At 41.6% G+C, this 23,135-nt stretch overlaps 1 protein-coding gene across 1 annotated transcript in view; it reads right to left on the bottom strand.

Annotated features, from left to right (window-relative positions):
- Positions 1-23,135, bottom strand: part of ATF6 (activating transcription factor 6) — a 334,814-nt gene that overhangs the window by 36,428 nt on the left and 275,251 nt on the right. Inside the window, exon 15 of the mRNA XM_077823826.1 lies at positions 7,985-8,069. Coding sequence (XP_077679952.1) covers positions 7,985-8,069 — 85 coding nt within the window. The remainder of the gene's footprint in view (positions 1-7,984; positions 8,070-23,135) is intronic.

The raw sequence follows: 23,135 nt of genomic DNA, 5'->3' as shown, positions 1-23,135 counted from the left end.
ATGCACCAAAGCAGGAAGAATAGCTTAGCTGTCCAGCACATTGCCGATGATAATTGTGATGTAAAGATGAATACAATCTTGACAGCAGTTAGGTAAATAGGAGACTAATGGCAGATGTTTTTATTTAAACTGTAAGAACAGCACCTCCAGTGTGTCAATTCTGAATCACTGCCATACAGCCAGTGAGACTCTGAACTGCAAACAAAGGTTTTTTAGGAATGAAATCAACTGAAATCTTAACTAGTCTCTGGGGGATAGTTAGATTTCTAAAATAATACTCATTGCATACCCATAACAAACATGATTTGCTTAAAAATAAAAGCTTGTGTTTAAATTTTAATTATAGTTGGCTTCCCTTCACATGAGAGCCCTCAACAGAGTGCTGGGAAAACCCAGCAAGATCTCTACTGACAATATACACCTCACTAACATGAATGCCAAATGGTGCCTTCAGACAGAGATCAGCAAGACACGCCATTGTGATAGGACCTAGGCTTGGCCATCCTCTGGATCAGCTGTCTCCCACACACAGTAATGAGAGTGAGGATAAGGACTTTCAGCTGAGATTTTCAAGAAGTCTAGAGGATTTAGCCATTTACCTTCCATTAGTCTGGATGGAAGACCTGTGGCTAAATCCCTAGACTGGTTTGAACACCCCAGTTTATGTTTGTGTAGCACTTTTCCTCCACAAAGGATGTCCAACACTTTATCAACTAATGGCTGGATTTTCCTTGGTTACACTGCTGTAAATTACAAGATGAAGCCCAGTAAAGAATAGATCTTCCTGGATAACAAGGTGACTAATAACATTCAGCATGTAGCATTCTCCTTAACATGAGGGCAAACAGTTGATGTGCCATGATTAATATGGGGGTCTCTAGCCTCCCAGAACCAAAGGATACCACTACACTGCAAGCAAATAAACAAACAAACAAACAAACCCCCATGACAGTGAGTCTTATACCATGACAGCTGACTTGGGCTCATGCTGTGAGGCTAAAAATAGCAGTGTAGACCTTCGGGCTCAAGTTGAACCAAGGCTCTGAAACCTGACAGGGAGGATGGGTCTCAGAGCCCTGGCTCCAGCCCAAATGGTAACATCTACACTGATATTTTTAGCCTTGTAGCATCAGCCCTGTGAGCCTGAGTTAGTTGATCCAGGCTCTGAGACTTGCTGCCACAAGATTTTTTTTGTTTGCAGTGCAGATGTACCCACACTTTGAAGTAAGTCTGCATGTGAGTGTAATTAACATTGGTGAAAGATGCTGGACTGGCAGCCCAGGAGACAGAAGTCCTTTCTTTATCCAGAGAAGACGTACATCACTAGCAGTTGTGTGCATTCCCCATGTACTTCAGCCCTGATCTGAAGGAACCATATTTTGAGATAGAGGGTAACTCAGTTTCCATGGCTGATCCAAGCCTTGGACTCTCTGTGGAGACTCACAGCATGAAGGACACTTTGGGCTTGTCTACACTACAAAATTAGGTTGACTTAAGTTAGGTCAACCTACAGTCACTGCAGCAATTAAATCAGCTGTTGGTGTCCATATTGCCCTCCTTCTGCCAGTGGAGTGTGTCCTCACCAGGAGCATTTGCACTGACTGAAGTGGGGCATTGTGGGGCACCGACAGCCACGCAGGGCTCACAGGTAAGGCCCCCCACCACAGGCTGACAGCAGGAGCCGGAGACGAAATGTGAAATAATAGCAGCCATAAAACTGACAGGAATGTCAATTTCACTGCTGGTACCTCCCTGCTGTGAAACTGAGCTACAGCTTGACCTGTCAGCTCCTGGGTGGGGCTTCAGCTGTGAGCCCGGTGCCCGGCTGACAGCCAACAGGTGATATAAGTAAAGCTATCTACATGGACACTGCATTGCCCTAACTACATTGACCTAACTGCTACGCCTCTTGTGGAGGTGAAGTTATTAAGTCAGTATAGTGGGCAACTTGCATCGGCGGGAACACCATTGTAGCGTAGACACTGACAGAGTTAGGTTGATGTAAACTGCGTTACATCAAGCTAACTCTGTAGTGTAGACCAGGCCTAAGTCCTAACTGGAACAGTTTGAGAAAAAGGGTTTAAATTCACCTGTAATGACAGCATCAAGAACTCCATGAGACGGAAAGGAGGAAATTGTTTGCATCTCACTCCTTCAAGTGTCTTAAAGGACTGTGGAACCTACACGTGAAATATCTAAATGATGATGTGAAAGGGGAAAAACAAACAAACCGGCTGATATACAGAAGTTTCTAAGCCCATTTTACTTCCCAATAGTTTGAAACTTGTTTACAGAAACAGCAAAACACACTGACCTCTAATCTCCCTCTTGCAATTGTCCTTTACCCTCCACTCAAAACCCTACACAGGTCCACACAGTGAGAGGCCATTCATTTCTTCTCTCTAATTCTAGCTTGTACCTATTCTCTGCATGAACCCTTCTGCTGTCACTGGGAGTCCCACAAAGAGGATGAGGGCAGAATATAAGAATAGAGATCAGCAATTCAGATGAGAGATCCTGGGGCCATTCAGAAAGGGATGAGAATCCTGCCTGGGAAGAGATTACCTGAGACTCCCAAACCACTTTCTATTGAACTGCATATTGTTTTTGTGTTCAGAATCAGGGCCAGTGTAGAAGGAAGCAATTGACGGTATTCTGGGCATCATTTCAAAATTAAGGAGGGCACTGTTCCCTCTAAGCTGTGTGCGTGTGCGCGTGCACACAGACCCTAAACACTGTGCACACGGCGAAACACCACGTGCACAAACATTTGCACAGAAGAAATTTTTTGTGCACATGGCCTGTCAAAAATTAGAGGGAACACTGAAGGATGGTCCAATCACACTCCCCTGATCTGCACTCAAAAGGGCCATGGCAGCAAGAGGAAGTCACCTCAATGGCAATGATATCTCCTCCTCCCTCAGGGGTGTAGCTGGAGAAGAGGATGGACAGTGGGAGCAGGGGCCAGAGGGGCACATGTTCAGCTCCCACCAGCCCTGCTGACTCCTCTCAGAAAGCGCTGTCCTCTCCCTATTGGGGCAAGTCTTTGAAAGGTGGCTTCTTTCGGAAGCAGCCGCCACCTGGAGAAGCCTTTACCATGGCTCCATTGCCTACTAACCTCCACATTCCTGGCAGCTGCCCCTGGATATGCCCAGTCCCCATGCCAGAGTGTGCAGTGTCTGCAGGAATGAGGGACAGAACTGTGAAGGGGAGGAGCTCCTCCCCCACACAAGGCTCTCAGGGGCATAATCTCCCCCAAAGTGAACTGGAATTAATAGGTTAAAAATGAAGCAGAGTCTCCCAGGGTCTCTCACAGATGCTCTGGTATTTCCCGCACCTACTGGCCAATTTGACTGACACACAGGGCAGGGTTTGCTGTATGTTTGTTCTGAAACTGCATTTATGTCTTATTGGTTTCAGTGTCTCTGCCCAAATCCCTTGGCCTCTGATAACCCCCAGTTAATGTTGGTGTTTCCATTTAAAACAACAATTTTACACTGTTTCCTCATTCTGAAGTCTATTTCTCACATTGTTTGAAAGCATTATTCAGTCCAGTTTCTTTTAAAAACTGCTCATATTGTGATCAGATTGAGTAACATTTTCAAATACTTTCCAAATCATCAGAAATATAACTTAGTCTCCAGATGATGAAATTATGTGTGTGTGTGATAATCCAGCTCAGCCAGGGAAGGATTCTTGTAATATGGACACAAATATGAATTTTCAGGCAGATAAGTGCAAAAAATAATTATGAAACATCTAATGAAAATGTCTCCTCTGCAATATGGTTGACTATATATTACCACATTTGTCTTACCAAACTGCATGGGAAAACAGAACCAGCAAAAATTTTGGAAGCTTGAAGCTAATTCATTCAGTTTATGGAAATTCTGCATCTGACAATGTTTTCAGTGTGCTTAAATGTAACAAAAACATTTGGGTTTATGGTTCATGTGCACTGTAAAGTGCATAATAAGGCATGATTTTGTATAGATTATCTGATGGAAAGTTTAACTAACCTTTTCTGGGGTACAGAGTGTATTCCTGTTCAGACGGCTACTACAGAGACCCTGTGTACCATGTGTGTCTTCGCTTGGCATACAGCTTCCTCCCTTTGGGAATTAACTACTGTACATGTTCACGTTGTATCTGTTCAGTCTTTTGGGTACGACTCAAAATGAGTCTCCTGATCACTGATAGTCATTAATGAGCCTGTGCATTTTATGCAAAATTGGGTTGTTATCCCCAGAGAGCTGATCTAAGTCCAGTGTATTATTATTAAACATGCTAGTGCCCAAGGGCCCTGATTGGGAAGAGCTCCAGGGTGCTGGGTGCTATACATAGCACAGATAAGAGACAATCCCTGCTCCGGAGGACGTACAGCCTGAACAACACACACACTTGAAGGAGGGGAGGGGAGGGAATGGGATGTCAGATGTCATCAAATCCATGTGGTGTGGAATTGGCCTAGTGTTGTGAATTATGGGTTTGTTGTTTGTTTTTCAGCTGGGAGCAGATGAGGGGTGAGGAGTGGCAAGAATGGTGGCAGCAGAGGTGGGAGGGGATTAGTAAAAGAATGGGAGTTCATAAAAACAAGAGGGTAGGAAAAGGGTCAGTCACAGATCACCTGCTTGGTTGTGGTGAGCACCTGGTGTGAACCTGAAGAAGGGTCTGGCTATTGTTGAATGGCCTTATGGCAGAGGTGAGATTGAAGAAGGGTCTGGCAGTAGCTGTATGGCTTAGAGCAGGCAGATTTTTCCATGCATAATGGTAGAAAGAGAGGAGATGCATAAGGAAGAAGCTGATTGGTGGGAAGTAAAGGCTTGGAGCACTGGGACAAGCGAAGGCAGCAGCTGATGATATTATAGGTCACTATAATTACCCATGCCAGCTAAAACCAGTTGTAAACGCAATATAAGAGCGTCCACAAAGGGGGCTGCACTGGTTTAAATTAAATGGGTTTTAAGAAATTATTTTACTTAAACTTGTGCAAATTGCTGTGTGCAGAGCAAGCCAACATCAGCTGGGTAGGGTGGGACTAAATTGTGAAGGGGCTTAAAGTTAAAGACATGAAGGCTGGGTTTGATGGGGGAGGTGAAGGCACAGCCCATGGAGTATTTCAATGCACTTTCTTAAATCCATTTTCAATTTCAACTGCATAAGTGATTCTTCACTTCCACTTCTAAAAGCTGTGCTATAGTGTTGCTAGTATGGACAAACTGGAGCAATGGTCTGAAGTAAATAGGATGGAATTCAATAAGGACAAATGCAAAGTACTCCACTTAGGAAGGAACAATCAATTGCACACATACACAATGGAAAATGACTGCTTAGAAATTCCTTACTGCAGAAAGCGGTCTCGGGGTCATAGTGGATCACAAGCTAAATATGCATCAACAGTGCAACAATGTTGCAAAAAAAGCAAACATCATTCTGGGATGTATTAGCAGAAGTGTTGTAAGCGAGACACAAGAGCTAATTCTTCCGCTCTACTCCACGCTGATTAGGCCTCAGCTGGAGTATTGCGTCCAGTTCTGGGCACCACATTTCAGGAAAGATGTGGACGAACTGGAGAAAGTCCAGAGAAGAGCAACAAAAATGAATAAAGGTCTAGAAAACATGACATATGAGGGATGATTGAAAAAAATGGGTTTGTTTAGTCTGGAGAAGAGAAGACTGAGGAGGGAGAAAAATGGTTCTCCTTAAGAGAGGATAAGACAAGAAGCAATGGGCTTAAATTTCCGCAAGGGTGGTTTAGGCTGGACATTAGGAAAGCTTCCTAACAGGATGGTTAAGCACTGGAGTAAATTGCCTAGGGAAGGTTTGGAATCTCCATCATTGGAGAGTTTTAAGAGCAGGTTAGATGAACGCCTAGATATTTAGATATTACTTAGTCCTGCTATGAGTGCAGGGGACTGGTCTAGATGACCTCTCAAGGTCCCTTCCAGTCCTGCAATTCTATGATTGATTCTATGCAAAGGCTGAAGAGAAAACAATGGCTGTTCCATTCCTAACCCTCACATCTCAAGCAGCCCTTGCTATTCACACTGTAGGCCCTCGTACAGCTCTGCCAATGTCTTTCAATCCTGATCCATGGTACTATCAGCTCAGTTAAACCAAGACTGAGCACCCTTCCCCTGACCTCTCAGTTCTGCACAAAACCTCACATCATTAGCCATATCTGCTGGGACTGGAAAAAGAGGGGGTGGGTAAGGTTGAGGTGCACTGGCAAAGTGAGTTGGGAAGTGGACTAAGAGACAATAACAAGCATGCAATTCCCATAAAAAATTATTCCTGCCCAAAGCCTGTGTTGGGAATTATTCAGTTCTTCAGAAGATAGGGTTACAGTGAGATATCTGGTGACCCTACAGAGCTAGAAACATGACCTTTTCACCATCAGAAAGGGAAATTCCCAGCTTGTTAATGGAACACCACCTTTTCTTCCAATCATAGCAGGACTGAGATACTGGACTTTAAAATTATACCATTTAAAGCTATTTTTAGAGGCATTAATGGACTCTACAGAGTTAACTAGACCTGTGTGGGATATGGAAGGTTCATTTTGTGAGAGATTTCGATATTTCAAATCTGGCTGTATTCCGAATTGGAACAAACACTGAATTTCTGAATTCTCAATGAAGAAAAATTCTATTTTGGATCCATCACAGTATTTTGTTTCAACAAAATTAAATGTTTTGTTTTTATTTCAACTGTTATTAAAAAAAATGTAGAAACAAAAAGTTATTTCAAAATGAAAACCAAAATGCTTCGTTCTGAGAACACTGAAACAGGCAGTTTTTACACTGTCTGAACTTTTCTCTGGTTTTCTTTTAAAATAAAATTCCGGTGAAATCAATCTGAGTTCAGATGTGGTTAGATTTGAAAGAAGTTTCTCTGACCAGCTTTAAAGTTAACTACAGCAGAGGGGTACAGTCTGGAGATATGGGTTACAGGTGGAGGGATCTGGAAAAAAGGTTCCAATGAAGGGCATGATTCACCATTGTGCTCCTCTTGTTTTGTGCCAGGTTAATCCACGGGTTTCAGTGAAGTGACATTGGTATGAAACAGAAGTATTGCAGGGTGAATCAAACTCCAAATGTTGACGCTATACCTTTGTAAAATAGTCTTTCTCTAACATGTGGCACATATAGGATGTCATAGTGTGGTGGGAAGATTTTATTGCACTTGTCTGAACTGCACCACTCGCGGAGCAGACTGTAGCAGATAAAACCTCTTATGATCACATATTCTATCCTAACAACTATGGAACACACTAAAACTGGATTTTTTTTCTGTTAAAAAGTGTTTATCAGACCGGAACAATGACCCACACAGAGACAGCATTTTGAGTTCTGTGACCAGGAGAAAGCATGGAACCGGAAGTGGTTAGTGGAGGAGGGTTCCGCTGAACTTGGTTCTCAGATACTGGATCAAAAACACATGTGTGCTTGTATTAGATAACTTCTTTGAAAAAGGTTCTGTGCCTACTGTGGCAGGCAAGCCCGGCACTACTGGGATGAAAATGGGACATTCCCCTCCACCCCTACAACTATCTTCCAGGGGCCCCAAATTATTGTCAGAAAGGCCAAAATATGTACAGTTATCCAGTGTTAAAGCAGCAGATTGGAGAGTCCTCAACCTTCATATAAATTGTAAATCATAACAAAATACTGACATGGTAGCCAAACTATTTTTTTAAACTCTTAAAATCCAAGATTTTCCACGGGTCTATCCTGGAATCTTGTTTATTAACTAGTGACATCCAGGGCCTCCAAATAGCCATTTGTTCCCCCAATAATGGGACCTTAGAACCCTGTTCTGGCAGCCATGTGATTCCTACATTAGGAGTATGTAAAGATATGATATCGCTTCTGCACCAGGAAAGCAGTTTGATTTATGAAACTTACATTACATTTTGGCTTCCATGACCAATCCAGCCATATCTTTTAAAAAGTATTTGTCCTAAATCAAGGTTTGGACTTACCACTGACGTTTATTGCTGGCAACACAATAGACATCTTGGGCCGTCTGGTCTTACTATGGGTGGTAGCAGGCAACAACAAGTGATCCTGGAAAATATGAAAAAATGTGTTACATTTGTATTGAAGCACTGAGTTGTAGAAATGCCTCTCCATTCTGTGCCACTTGCATTCCAGGTAAATCGATTTATGAAGGTTTGGTGATTTCATATTGCTAACAAAAGTCACAGCCATTGCCCATATTGTGTAACCAGAAAAAATCTCTATCAGGTACGGCAACATCAGAAAGCACCTTGATCCTCATGTGGAAGGGGATGGGAACTACTCTTAGGCCCCTGTTCAGTAGAGCCCTTAAATTTGTGATTCAGTTTATTTAACTTGTTGAGTCAGATTTAAGCATGTGGTTAAGTACTTTACTGAACTGGAGCCTTCACTGCCCATGCTGTTTCGTTTATGTCATCCTGTTAAATCTGTCATCTAATTGAAAAGGGAAGTCTTTCTTCCCTCTTTTTGATGAACTGTGCTGGGTTTACTGATTGGGAAAATGAACACCGCGATGCCCAGAACCGGTAATGCTCAAGGAAGCACTATCAGCCCCTCGATTTCATGATAACAATATTCACTTAATTTTTGTTTTAAACAAATGTGAAATTGTTCGGTGTGAGTTTCAGGGTGGTCCTAGGGAGTTCTAAGCTAAGTCTTAGATGTATCTTACATTGGTGAAGTATTTTGCAAGATACCACAAAGAAAAAGAAAAACAGATTACTGTCCTTGCCAGTAAAAAAAACCAACTCAATAAAGAACTCTATTTAAAAATAACCATGGCTCTCAATCTACAACAGTCAATTCTGGCACTAAATACTAAAACCCCATAATCAAGTATTGCTGAAGTAGTGACAAAACTCAGCAAAGGCCAACAACTCAACAGTAAAGGCTATTGTGAAAATCAACACAGAATATGTCTCCTGGGAATGACTTCATTATAATCTCAGTGTTAGGTCTAAACTTCCTGGCAGTGTTTGTGTCATAATCTGAAGATTGTTTTTAAACACTAGTGCTTGAATCTCATGCCCTTGATTTTTATTTTTATTTTCAAAAGGAATTGTTCCTGGAAAGTTATAAAACTGAATATTATTTACTGAATACCTGAGCTGCTTCTTGGAGGACATAAGTAATTGATTAGCAGATTTAACTCAGTGAATCCTAGTTATCTTTTTGCTAAAGAATTTCAAGGTTGATGAAACATTCACACTTTAATTTGGTTTTATTTTTGTCGGTATTATTGTAGCATCCTAGGAGCCTCAGGCACAGACCAGTTGTCAATAGTACTCTTTATTGATTTTGAATAATAAAATGAGAGGAGACCCCTATCTGATAGTTCTAGGACTGCTGGATAAATATTTAGAAATATTTAGCAGCCCCATTGCAAATAATCATACAATAATCATACAAATCAACATAGAAGTAAAGCAAAATCCCTGTACATTGCCCACAACAGTATGTACTTCCTCAGTTGTCCTCAGTGCTGATGAAAGATGCTGGATTGAAAGGTTACAGCAAACACCTCTTTCAGTACCCTGAGCAGATATACAACAGGCAGTGCCCGTGCCAGTTTATGTTACAACCACCCCTAATCAGCAACTGAAGCCAGTGCAGACATCTCACATGTGATCTGTACAAATTCCACTAGCTCCATTACGTCACAGCTGAGTTCTAAATCTTGACTCTAATCTAGAAGTACAATGGATTGGAATCTAGCTAACTCAGAGAGGAGTTACCTTCCACGATTCTCCAGGAAAGCTACATTACACAGTGCTGATGCAGCTGGACAGACCCTGGCTCTATCTATCAGCCACAGAGAATACAAGTGGGACCCTGGCTAAGGAACTACTTGCCAGAAGAGAACAGATTATGTCCAAACCTGATGTTCAGATCAAGGTGTAAAACACACCTCTTCTATGAAGTCTCTACCAGATGCAAATCTCTTGCAAAAAAATTATACAGAATCCTGCTCTTCTGTCCAAGAAGAACAAAGAGGAAGAGAACAGAGTGCCCAGTGTCTGGTTGGGCACGAATACACCAACAAACATGCTAGTGCTGTTTAGATCATTACAGTCCAAACAACATAGCAAAGAAAAAAAAAGAGACTCTCAATGTCATGACAGTGTGAGAAAAGTCATGTGACTTGCATTCTCACATTCAAACAGGATTTGGAGTTTTCATACAACTCCACAGCACTCCCATGGGGACTTTGAAGAAGAAAGGTGTGTGAAAGGCTATTATGTCCAAAGCCCAAAGTCTTGGCCAGTGCTAATTCTGCAGTTGCACCAATCAGTTGAAAGTTGGGGACAGCCCAAATTTTGCCCAAATTCAGGAGTGTTTTGCAACTTGCCAGGAGCCAGTGGATTTCACCCAATTTGTAAGCATCTTTATCTTTGACAAGGAGATGTGTTGGATTTGCCATGGTCTATCTTGATCCAAAGAGAGAGCCCTGTATTGAAGGTGAGGGTAGCAACAGATAGACCCTGTGGCCTATCTTTGGCCTTTGGTCTATACTGGCTACCTATGATGTTAGTCATCCGATTGGAAATCTGGAGTTGTTAAAGATCAAGAGGAAAACAGACTCCTCCCTTCTGAGGTATAATAGCAACCTATCAATTTTAATCTTCAAGCCACTTTGCCAGCATCAACTTTAATCAGTCCTCACAATGTTCCTGTGGGAGAGGTAAATATTATTTATTATCCCCATTGTGGAGATGGGGAACCTCAAGAGTGGGGTAAAGTTACTTGCCCCAGGCTACAGAAGGAGTCAGTGGCAGAGCTACAATTAAAATTTAGCTGCCCTGATTCTGAGTCCCATACTCCAGCCACTAGAGCAAACCCCCTCTCTATGCTCTAGATGTCTTACAGTAAAATTAGGTCTATATTTTATATTTGGGGATTGGTGGATATCCTTATCTGCTCTGGTGCCTTGAGGACCTCCAGTTTCCCTAGCTTTACATTCTGCCCCCCTTAGGGCTGCTAAACATTACGTGCCCAGATATTGCTGATGTTTTCTGCAGTCTTGGACAAACTCACAAAGATGTCAACACAGTCTCAAGAGCATCCATGGAGAAGGATGGCACAGACAGCACTCTCTTTAAGATGCTCCTCAACAGACAGTAAGACAATTTTCTCTGTTCAGCCTCTTACGTACAAGAAGCTGTTGGCTCTGTCTCCATAACCCTTGCTGCAGCCCTAGGCATCATTATTTGAAGTGTAAGACACAAACACCTACCCATGCAAAAAATCAATGTAAAGATAAGTGATTAGAAAGAAATGAGACATTTAGAAAAATTCGTAAAAGTATCTCTGTGTAGCATGTGATACATTGGGCAAAGACATTATTCTGCTAAACTCCTAAAGCATTTTTAATTTCACACCAGAAGGGAAAAAAGAAACAATTATTCACCTCTGATTTTAACACTGTAGATATGTATATCTAAAATCAAAATGTTATTTGTAGGCTTGGCAAAATTCATTTTTTTTTTGTAATTTCAATGGATAGTATCAATTTTTATTTTAAAGCATTTTTCCCTGATTTTTTTCAATTTGAATTTTCACAGTTGCAGGAAATTAAGGGTCTGTGATAGACAATAATTATTTAATGACAGTAGATGTTGACAGTGGGGCTGCAGGAAAGATCCCTGCATGGCTGAGGGGCCTGAGACATCTGGGCACAAAGTTCTGGAGAGGTTGCAGTCCTGCCCCACCAGAACAGAGACCCCAGCCAATGCCACACTGGGAGGAGAACCCATGGGGGCAGGGAAGGCCTTCTCACTGCTGAGCAGCTCCAGCCCAGGGATGGCTCCAGCACTTGCAGCTGGTGAGAGAGTGAGCAGGGCTGTGACATAGGGGCTACCCGCAGAGGGCTCCCTGTGTGGCTAAGGGCCCAGGATAATGAATCTCTATGGGTGAAAGGTGCTGGGAAGGCTGCCTTGCTGACTGCCATCAATGTTTTTTTCCCCCAGCCAATTTCTGTGCAACGTGAAATTGATGTTTAGTGGACTAATGATTTAAATCAAATCCTTCCAAGCCTAGTTATTTGTGATACTAATACATGAGATAAAACTGAAAAGCAGTAAAAACAAATTCTAAAAGCCAGCATCTGCTTCGTTCCTGAAAGTGTCAGCCAGAAGCAGAATAAATGACATTAGCCTACAACAGATGGCTCTGGCTCAGGCCAAGATATACACTTGGATGAAATGACAATTTCAATAGACGATGCAAAGCTGACAGAGCTGGCACGACCATTGGAAAAATAACAGCCTGGAAAGACAAGATTTCCAAGTGAGACCCTGGCTCCAGCATTCTCCTTTTGTTAACAATCACCTCTCCAGCTTGGTGATAGAAAAGCCAGATGACCTAAATATTCAAAAATCCATCCATACAGACAATATCTTTCTTTAATAAGTTCGAAATACAGTAATTCAGGATTTTCTGGGGCTAAAAGATGTTAACTGTTACTTATTACTCTCCCTGTAATACTCATATTTATCAAGCCACTGACCTCACAAAACAGTCAGAGTCCTGCACAGTTAGAATATAATTAATTGCTGCCTGTAAATCAGCATACGACACACAACATCATGAAACATTTACAAGCTATTTTCCCTATAAAATGGAATGTCTAATCAGATCCTGCTACTCTTTAAGCCACTCTAGTGTCTGCCACCTGCTTCCAGACACAGCCCTAGGGGACACTACAAGTGTTCAACAATGCGATTCCCGAGCATGGTGCAGGAAAGTGAATGTGGTCATTAAAAAATCTAAGGATGTAAGATCAAAGGTAAATTGCTCCAATTCTGGTAGTTATACTCTGTATCTCTAAATATCCCCTGTAGTTTCAAAAGGAAATGGAACTCTTTTTCACTGTGCTAGGATATTTCCATGTTGCCAGCTCCTGCTGTTTTAGTCTAAGTTTTGTGATATTTGGGGTGTTTCTTAAAACTCCAGCTTCTGAAGTTATGTGAGAATATGTGATAATGTGTGAGAATCTCAGCTTTTGTTTTAAAAAAGTAAATTTCTAGCCCTCAAAGCTACAGAGCAAAGCTTGAAAACGTGACCTGACTCTACCCTCAGAGTCTGTCTACACAGTAAGTAGACACCTGCGGCTGGCCTGTGTCAGACAACTTGTGCTTACAGGGCTCTGGCTGCGGGGCTGTTTCATTGCAGTGTAGACTTCTGGGCTCAGGCTCGAGCCCAAGCTCTGGGACCCTCCCTTCTTGCAGGGTCCCAGAGCCTGGGCTCCAGTCCAAGCCCAAATGTTTACACAGCAATGAAACAGACCCACAGCCCAAGCTCTGGGAGCCCGAGTCAGCTGGCATGGGGCTGCGGGTGTTCTAATTGCTGTTAGACATACTGTAAGGGTCCAAAAACTAGAAAGTAAATAAAAAGTTCCTAAAATATATTCTTTTTAAAATAATGATTTAGGGACCTGAATCATGGTGTTTGAATGCTTGGGGTTGTCATTGCTGCTATTCTCTGGTTTTGCTATGCCCTGTTAAATAGCTATCATGTTTCACCCCTGCCATAGACGCATTTTAGTGGTGGATGAAATGCAATTTATTTATAGGTTTCAGAGTAACAGCTGTGTTAGTCTGTCTTTGCAAAAAGAAAAGGAGTACTTTTGGCACCTTAGAGACTAACCAATTTATCTGAGCATGAGCTTTCGTGAGCTACAGCTCACTTCAGTGGAAATGTGGAAGTGAGCTGTAGCTCACAAAAGCTCATGCTCAAATAAATTGGTTAGTCTCTAAGGTGCCACAAGTACTCCTTTTCAATTTATTTTTAGGCATTTCTATGATACTCATCATCAAAGCCCTGGAATGCTGCAAAACACTGACTAGGTTATTGTCACTGCACCTGTAACACAGGGAAATATTATGATCCCTTTTGGGAAAACCAACAAGAGAGAGTTTTGAAAAGTACCTAAGGGACTGTCTACACTTGAAAATGAATTGGATGAAGGTAGGGTGTGAATTTTCAGCACAATAACTCTTTTTGAATACCTCCCTATGTGGGCACTCTTATTCTGGAATAAGACTGCCTTGTTCCTGTTTAGATTAATCTACCTTCAAAAAATAGCTCTTCTGGAACAATTCCGAGTGTAGACAAGCCATCAGAGCCATACAGGCCTAAGGGACAGATTTTCAAAATTAGGTCATGCACCTTAAGAACAAGTTTCAGAGTAGCAGCCGTGTTAGTCTGTATCTGCAAAAAGAAAAGGAGTACTTGTGGCACCTTAGAGACTAACAAATTTATTTGAGCATAAGCTTTCATGAGCTACAGCTCAAATGCAACCGATGACGTGAGCTGTAGCTCACAAAAGCTTATGCTCAAATAAATTTGTTAGTCTCTAAGGTGCCACAAGTACTCCTTTTCTTCTTAAGAACAAGCTCATCCTTCTTCTTTCCCCTATATACTCCTTACCTAACAAGACCATCCTCCCCTGTATTTTCCTTAACAGGGTAGTTGTCATATTTATGTATGGACAGTACATTTGAAAGTTCTTTTAACAACCTTCTGAATAATAAAGTTACAGAATGAAAAATAATTATAACAGATTTAATGTATCATTATAATTAATAAAATATTTTAATAAATATTGGTTTCACTGGCTTACATTTGTTTAAGTAAGTTTAGAGTGACAAGGTGGGTGAGGTAATATCTTTTATTGGATCAACTTCAAGCTCTTGAGCCACACAGAGCTCCTCCTCAGACCCAGAGATTCCAGTCTTGAATTAAAGACTCCAAAGAATGGGCAGTCTATAACATCCCTAGCAAAATTCTACGGCTGATGTGAGAAGGTGCTTCCAGAAAAGTGATATGAAAGAGATATAAATGAATATACAAAATGAATCAGGCTGGTTCTCTTGAAAAAAACTGTGGTTCTTTTCTCCTAATATGTTATTGTGAAAGCAGAATCACAAAAGGCAGGCTATTCAGAACTTTGTGTGCTTATTGTATGGTCAAAACCATGGCATGTAGGCAGCCAGGTTATTTTTCCGATCCCACCCAAAGGGGTGGAAATCCACATGTACAGTAGATTGGAATTGGCATGGCTCCTCCCCAAAATTGGGGGATAAGAGCCAGAGCCAGAGCCACACACAAAAAAAAAACCTTTGAAGAACACTGGTATGGACGAGAGCTGTTGGACAATTTTAGACAGCTATTAGAGTGGTGCAAAAATTCATTCATCTCCATAAGTGGCCAAGATGCCTCTTGAGGCTTCTCACATACAAAACAACAAACACACAAGGCAAAGGCCGCAAGATAACACAGGTAGTGGAGGGGAGGGCAGAATTGTTCAAAGCCACTCAAACTGTAGTTGCTTGTCCTTGCAGAGGAATGAGTTGTGCACAAATACTATTTCTGGTCACTAAAGACAGACTTCATTTCTACTGGAGGAAACACAGAAGAACACATTACGCATACCCTTTCTGACAAGACGCATGAGCCTATAGCAGGTCTAGACAACAAGGTACTTTTCTAAAGTGAAGCAGTTACTATATGTGTTCCTACGCTGATTTACATCTATTGTGCCTAGCATGTACTTTATATGGCACGAAATATTCTCACCTAAGCCTGTGAGCCACACCTGGACAGCAATAGTATAGATAAATGGCTCAGTCATATAACAGATCAATAGATTTTAAGACCAGAAAGGACCATTCTGACCATCTAGGGTCTGACCTCCTGTATAGCACAGGGCAGAGAGTCCCACTGTTTATTCTCACTGTTAAAAATTTGCACATTATTCCCAATCTGAATTTGCCCAGCTACAGCTTCCAGCCATTGGATCTTGTTCTGCCTTTTCTGCTACTTTAGAGCCCTCTGCTACCAGAAATCTTCCACCTGCGTACGTACTTGCAGACCATGATCAAGTCATAAGGACATAGGAATGGCCATACTGGGTCATAGAATGATAGGGTTAGAAGGGACCAGAAAGATCATCCAGTCTAACCCCGTCAACTACAGGATTTGTTGTGTCTAAACCATTTAAGACAGGTGGTTCTCCAGCCTCCTTTTGAAAACCTCTAGCAAAGGAGCTTCCACAACCTCCCTAGGCAGTCTGTTCCATTGTCCTACTCTTCTTACAACGGTCCATTTAGCTCAGTATCCTGTCTTCTGATAGTGGCTGGTGCCAGAGGCTTCAGAGGGAATGAACAGAACAGGGCAATACACCACGTGATCCATCCCCAGTTGTCCAGTGTCAGCTTCTAGCCAGTCACCTCTTACTGTTCGTTCCGTTCTCTTCAAAAAGCTAGGTTTAGCTCCTTAAGTCTCTTACTGTAATTAGGTTTTCCAGACCTAGAATTATTCTTTGGCCATTCTTTAAGAGCGCTCCAATTTTTCAACGTCCTTTTGAAGTGTGATACTACAACTGGACACAGTATTCAGTAATGTTCTCACCAATGCTGTAGACAGAGGTAATACCACCTCCCTACTACAACTCAATATTCCTTTGTTAAAACGTCCTAAGAACTTGTCTCACTACTTCTCAAGCTTCACAAGTTGGCAACTCTTTATTTAAAGTAACAGGTTTTTGCGATCACCTTACATTTATTATAAAAAAAGTTAAAATAGTGTACCAATGCTAAGCCTGTAGCACTGATTTGCGTGTGCTTTGCGAAGCGATCAGAGAATATTTGACCTTGAATGGGTGGGTGTGCAGGGATTGGCACAGCCTGATTTTCTTTGCTTTAGACCAGAGGGTCTCACACTGTGGTCTGTGGACCACCAGTGGTCTGTGAGCTCCATGCAGGTGGTCTGCGGATAGTTCCCTCTAAGGTGCACACCTGGGCGCCCACCTAATTAGTGGAGCCGCGCAGGCGTGGCTCCACTAATTAGGTGCCTGGACACTGGAGAAGATGCACATGTAAGGCGAGGTGGTGACCTTGGGGGGAATAGCGGGGAGGTGGGAGGGGGCAGTGGGGTGAGAAGAGGGTATGGGAGGAATTTGGGACATGCAGGGCTGTGGCGGCCAGAGAAAGAGGCAACTTTCCCCAGCTCTAGGTCTGCAGCCCTCGAGCTGGGGCAAGGAGAGGGGGGGTCTCTCCCCCACCACAGCAGCCACAGAGCTGAGGGTGGGAAGGAGGGCCATCTAGTCTGGGCACAATCCTTTCTCCTGGTACAGCCGTTGTTCCAGCTCAGGTGGTAGCTAGGGGATTTCTCATGATAGCTGCGCCATTTGTTCTGTTCCACCCACTTATATATCTTTTGCATAAGGCGGGAATCCTTTGTCCCTCTGGTTCCCACCCCTCCCTCTCAATGGAAAAGCACCAGGTTTAAGATGGATTCCAGTTCAGGTGACATGATCACATGTCACTGTAAGACCTCCTTCTTCATTACATAGGAGCTGGCCGACACCTACACAGGAAGGCTTGCAGGTAAACAAACCCATTCACAGTTCATTGATTCTGAAGCACCCTTAATGGCTTCCACTTAATGTGCTTACATCAGTAATACAAGTTTATATCTTATTCTCCTAACTTCAGACATAAAAATAACACATGGAAACAAATAGGATGAACACACACAGTAGCTTATAAGCTTTGTAATGATACCTTACAAGAGACCTTTTGCATAAAGCATATTCCAGTTACATCATATTTACATTCATAGGCATATTTCCATAAAACATTATGGAGTGCAACGTCACAAGGGAGTCTTGTCAGCCCCTGCTGTGGATCAGCTCCCTGAAACTGCCAGCCAATGGCAACACAAGCACTGCCTGCCAGGCCTCGCTCTCTCTGTACAGATTAGTAACAGGCACATACACCAACCTCCAAGTCCTCCGAGTGTTCTTCTTGAGTGCTCAGTCTCTGTTCTACTGAACACTCACAGTACTCTTAGATTTGCCACTCCCGAAGGAATAGTACACACCAGCTTGCAAGACTAATACAGGACCACCATTTTACCTAACACACATCACTTCGATATACAGCAAAAATAAGAATAAGTTTATCAAAGAAAAGAGATTCAAGTGATGGAAAGTAAGTATATTGGAAACAAATGGTTACATATAAAACAAATTCACAGAATCACAGAAATTTAGGACTGGAAGGGACCTCAATAGGTCATCTAGTCCAGTTCCCTGCACTGAGGCAGGACTAAGTATTATCTAGACTATCCCTAACAGGTTTTTGTCTAGCCTGTTCTCAAAACCTCCAATGATGGACATTCCACATCCTCCCTAAGTAATTTGTTCCAGTGCTTAACTACGCTGACAGTTAGGAAGTTTTTCCTAATGTCCAACCTAAATCTCCATTTCTGCAATTTAAGCCCATTTTGTCTTTGCCTGTCCTCCGTTGATAAGGAGGACAATTTATCACCCTCCTCTTTATAACAACCTTTGACATACTTGAAGATTGTTATCATGTCCCGCTTCAGTCTTCTCTTCTCCACACTAAAAAAAACCAATTTTTGAATCTTTCCTCATAGTTCACATTTTCTAGACTTTTATTTTTGTTGCTCTCCTCTGGCCTTTCTCCAATTTGTCCACATCTTTCTCCAAGTGTGGTGCCCAGAACTGCACGCAGTACTCCAGTTGAGGCCTTACAAATGCTGCTTAAGTGGAAGAATTACTTCTAGTGTCTTGCTTACAAAAGTATTGCTAATACATCACAGAATGATGTTTGCTTTTTTTGTAACAGTGTTACACTGTTGACTCACATTTAGTTTGTGATCCACTATGACCCTCAGATCCCTTTCCACAATACTGCTTCCTAGGCAGTCATTTCCCATTTTGTATGTGTGCAACTGATTGTTCCTTCCTAAGTGGAGTATTTTGCATTTGTCCTTATAGAATTTCATCCTATTTAATTCAGACCATTTCTCTAGTTTGTCAAGATCATTTTGAATTCTAATCCTTTCCTCCAAAGTGCTTGCAACCTCTCCCAGCTTGATATTGTCCACTCTCTTTATAAGTGCACTGTCTATCCATTGACTGTTACCTTATTATCTTCCAGGTGCTTACAAATTGATTGTTTGATTATTTGATCCATTATCTTTCTGGGGATCAAAGTCAAGCAGAGTGTCTATGATTTCCTGGGTTGTCCTTATTACTAGGGCTGTCAATTAATCACAGTTTACTCACGTGATTAACTCAAAAAATTAATCACAATTAGAAAAAAATTAATCACAGTTTTAATCACACTGTTAAACAATATAATACCAATTGGAATTTATTAAATATTTTTGGATGTTTTTCTACATTTTCAAATATATTGATTTCAATTACAACATAAAATACAAAGTGTACAGTGCTTACTTTATATTATTATTTTGATTAAAATATTTGCACTGTAAAATAATAAAAGAAATAGTATTTTTCAACACACCTCACACAACCCTGTAGTGCAACCTCTACCGTGAAAGTGCAACTTACAAATGTAGATTTTTTTTGTTAAATAAATGCACTCAAAAACAAAATAACGTAAAACTTTAGAGCCTACTAGTCCACTCAGTCCTACTTCTTGTTCAGCCTATCGCTAAGACAAACAAGTTTGTTTACATTTACAGGAGATAATGCTGCCCGCTTCTTATTTACCATGTCACCTGAAAGTGAGAACAGACATTCACATGGTACTTTTGTAGCTGTCATTGCAAGCTAGTGCCAGATATGGTAAACATTCATATGCCCCTTCATGCTTCGGCCACCATTCCAGAGGACATGCTTCCATGCGCATTAAAAAAATAATACATTCATAAATTTGTGACTGAAGTCCATGGGGGAGAACTGTATGTCTCCTGCTCTGTTATACCCGCGTTCTGCCATTTATTTCATGTTATATCAGTCTCGGATGAAGACCCAGCACATATTCGTTTTAAGAACACTTTCACTGGAGATTTGACAAAATGCAAAGAAGGTACCAGTGTGAGATTTCTAAAGATAGCTACAGCACTTGACCCAAGGTTTAAGAATTGGAAGTGCCTTCCAAAATCTTAGAGGGACGAGCTGTGGAGTATGCTTTCAGAAGTCTTAAAAGAGCAACACTCTGATGCGGAAATTACAGAACCCAAACCACCAAAAAAAAAAAAATCAACCTTCTGTTGGTGGCATCTGACTCAGATGATGAAAATGAACATGTGTCGGTCTGCACTGCTTTGGATCGTTATTGAGCATGTCCTCTGGAATGGTGGTTGAAGTATGAAGGGACATACGAATTTTTAGCACATCTGGCATGTAAATATCTTGTAATGCCAACTACACCAATACCATGCGAATGCCTGTTCTCACTTTTAGGTAACACTGTAAACAAGAAGCAGGCAGCATTATCTCCTGCAAATTGTAACCAACCTTGTTTGTCTGAGTGATTGGCTGACCAAAAAGTAGAATTGAGTGGACTTGTAGGCACTAAAGTTTTACATTGTTTTATTTTTGAATGCAGTTTTCTTTTGTACATAATTCTACATTTGTAAGTTCAACTTTCATGATAAAGAGATTGCACTAAAGTATTTGTATGAGGTGAATTGAAAATTTTTTTTGTTTGTTTTTTACAGGGCAAATATTTGTAATAAAAATAAATAGAAAGTGAGTACTGTACACTTTGTATTCTGTGTTGTAATTGAAATTAATATATTTGAAAACGTAGTAAACATCCCAAAATATTTAAAATAAATGGTATTCTATTGTTAACAGCGCGATTAATCACACAATTAATTTTTTTAATTGCACGATTAATCACACGATTAATTTTTTTAATCACACGATTAATCGCGATTAATTTTTTAAATTGCTTGACAGCCCTAGTAGGAATGCGAATGGTTTCAGGGTACATAACAAAATAGATTAAATGGGCAAAAGGTGCAAGTACAGAGAATTGGTTTCAATTAACTAGAATCAGTTGAAATTAGGGCTGTCAATTAATCGCAGTTGACTAACGTGATTAAGGGTTTGGCTACACTTATGAGTTACAGCGCAATAAAGGAGCCCTGAGCGCACTAGCTCACTACCCGTCCACACTGACATGGCACGTAGAGTGCTCTGACTCCGCGGCTACAGTGCTGCTGGGACTCCACCTCGGCGAGTGGAATAACGTTTGCTGCACCCTCGCTGGAGTGCCGTGGCACCAGTGTGAACGAGGTGTTGCTTTACTGCGCTCTGATCAGCCTCCGGAAACGTCCCATAATCCCCTTAAGTCAAGTGGCCACTCTTGTCATTGTTTGGAATCGGCTGTAGGAATGCGGAAATGCCCTTTGAAAGCTCCGTTTCTGACAGCCAGCTGTTTATCTGCTCCGAGACAAAGAAAGCCATTAGTGTGGAATGTTGTGTGTGAGAGAGAGGGGCGCGGGGGGGGGCGGCGAGGAGGGTCTGCTGCTGTCTGAACTTACAAGACAGCATGCTGACATGCTCTCAGCCCCCCAAAAACCCACTCTCTCCCCCTCACATACACACAACACAGTCCCTGTCACACTCCCCCCATTTGAAAAGCATGTTGAAGCCACTTGCATGCTGGGATAGCTGCCCATAATGCACTGCTCCCAATGCTGCTTCAAGTGCTGCAAATGTGGCCACGCCAGTGCGTTTGAAGCTGTCAGTGTGGACAGACTGCAGCGCTTTCCCTACTGCGCTCTACAAAGGCTGGTTTAACTCAAAGCGCTCTACATCCGCAAGTGTAGCCATGCCCTAACTCAATAAAATTTATTGAGATTTTCAAGGCTGAATCCCCACTCTGTCACTTTGAGTACAGAAGGTGGGGACCTGCAAGGATTTTAAAAACTAATACTTGCCACTGCAGGCTTGTTTCTGACTCCCGAAGTTACAGCTTTTTTCTGACCTTGGCTTGGCAAACGCTGCCACCACCCATGCAAAAATCCCCCTTGAACCCAGGAAGGAGCACTTGGGAATTCCTCCCTGTTGCGTACCCTCAAGCCCTTTCACACGCACCCCTCCAGGGAAGAGCTGAGAAAGAAAACAAAGGAAATTAGATGTGGCTACCAGCTATTCAAACAACATGCACAAACCTCATAGGGGGGAGGGATTGCTCGGTGGTTTAAGCATTGGACTGCTAAACCCAGGGCTGTGAGTTCAATCCTTGAGGGGGCCATTTAGGGATCTGGGGCAATAACTGGGGACTAGTCCTGCTTTGAGCAGGGGGTTGGACTAGATGACCTCCTGAGGTCCCTTCCAACCCTGATATTCTATGACACCAAAAATCCAATCCTGTTCTTAAAAAAGGTAAATTTTATAAAAAACAAAAAGGAAGAAAATACATCTGGAACTTAGGCTTTTGCTAGATTTTAAAAGAGCAATTCCAAAAATTAAGCATCCAAAATAGCTTTTTTGGGGGGTTAGCTTAAAGGTTACAAGCAAACAAAAGCATCTGGGGTTAGCACAGAGGAGATCCAGAAGCCAAAATAAAGAAATAAACCTAATTGCGTCTATTTAAATATGCCCTATCCAATGACTTCTAGGTATGGAAGATGAATTTTTATACCTGGTTCAAGTCTTACACAGTTTTCCTGCTTATAGCATTGCTGCTCCGTGTCTCCTTCTCCAGAGAACAACAGACAAAGGGAAAGTTTCTTTCCCAATTTTAAAAAGTTCTACCTTCCCATTGACTCTTTTGGTCAGGTGCCCACTTTTTTACCCCTTTATCCGGGGGACCTTTTAACCATTTACAGGTAAAGCAAGTAGAGAACAGCTACCAAGAGGGATTTTACAGCTAACTGGCTGGCTGAATGTCCATCAAAGGGAGCTATCCCCCATCCCTTCATTTATCACAGCAATTAAAAAAATGAATTGTGATTAATTGCAGTTTCAATTGCACTGTTAAACAACAGATGACCAATTGAAAGTTTAAGAATATTTTGGATGTTTTTCTACATTTTCATATATATTGTATTCTGTGTTGTAATTGAAATCAAAGTGTATATTATTTTTGATAACAAATATTTGCATTGTAAAAATGATAAACAAAAGAAATAGTATTTTTCAATTCACCTCATACAAGTATCATAATGCAATCTCTTTGTTGTCAAAGTGCAACTTACAAATGTAGATTTTTTTTGTTATATAATATTGTTTGTTTGAGCGATTGGCTGAACAGGAAGTAGGACTGAGTGGACTTGTAGGCTCTGAAGTTTTACACTGTTTTATTTTTGAATTAA

This window comes from Eretmochelys imbricata, chromosome 8 (genome assembly GCF_965152235.1).
Source record: "Eretmochelys imbricata isolate rEreImb1 chromosome 8, rEreImb1.hap1, whole genome shotgun sequence".
Lineage (NCBI taxonomy): Eukaryota > Metazoa > Chordata > Testudines > Cheloniidae > Eretmochelys > Eretmochelys imbricata.
Note: the sequence above shows the minus strand (reverse complement) of the source record. Positions and strands in the feature narration are given on the sequence as shown.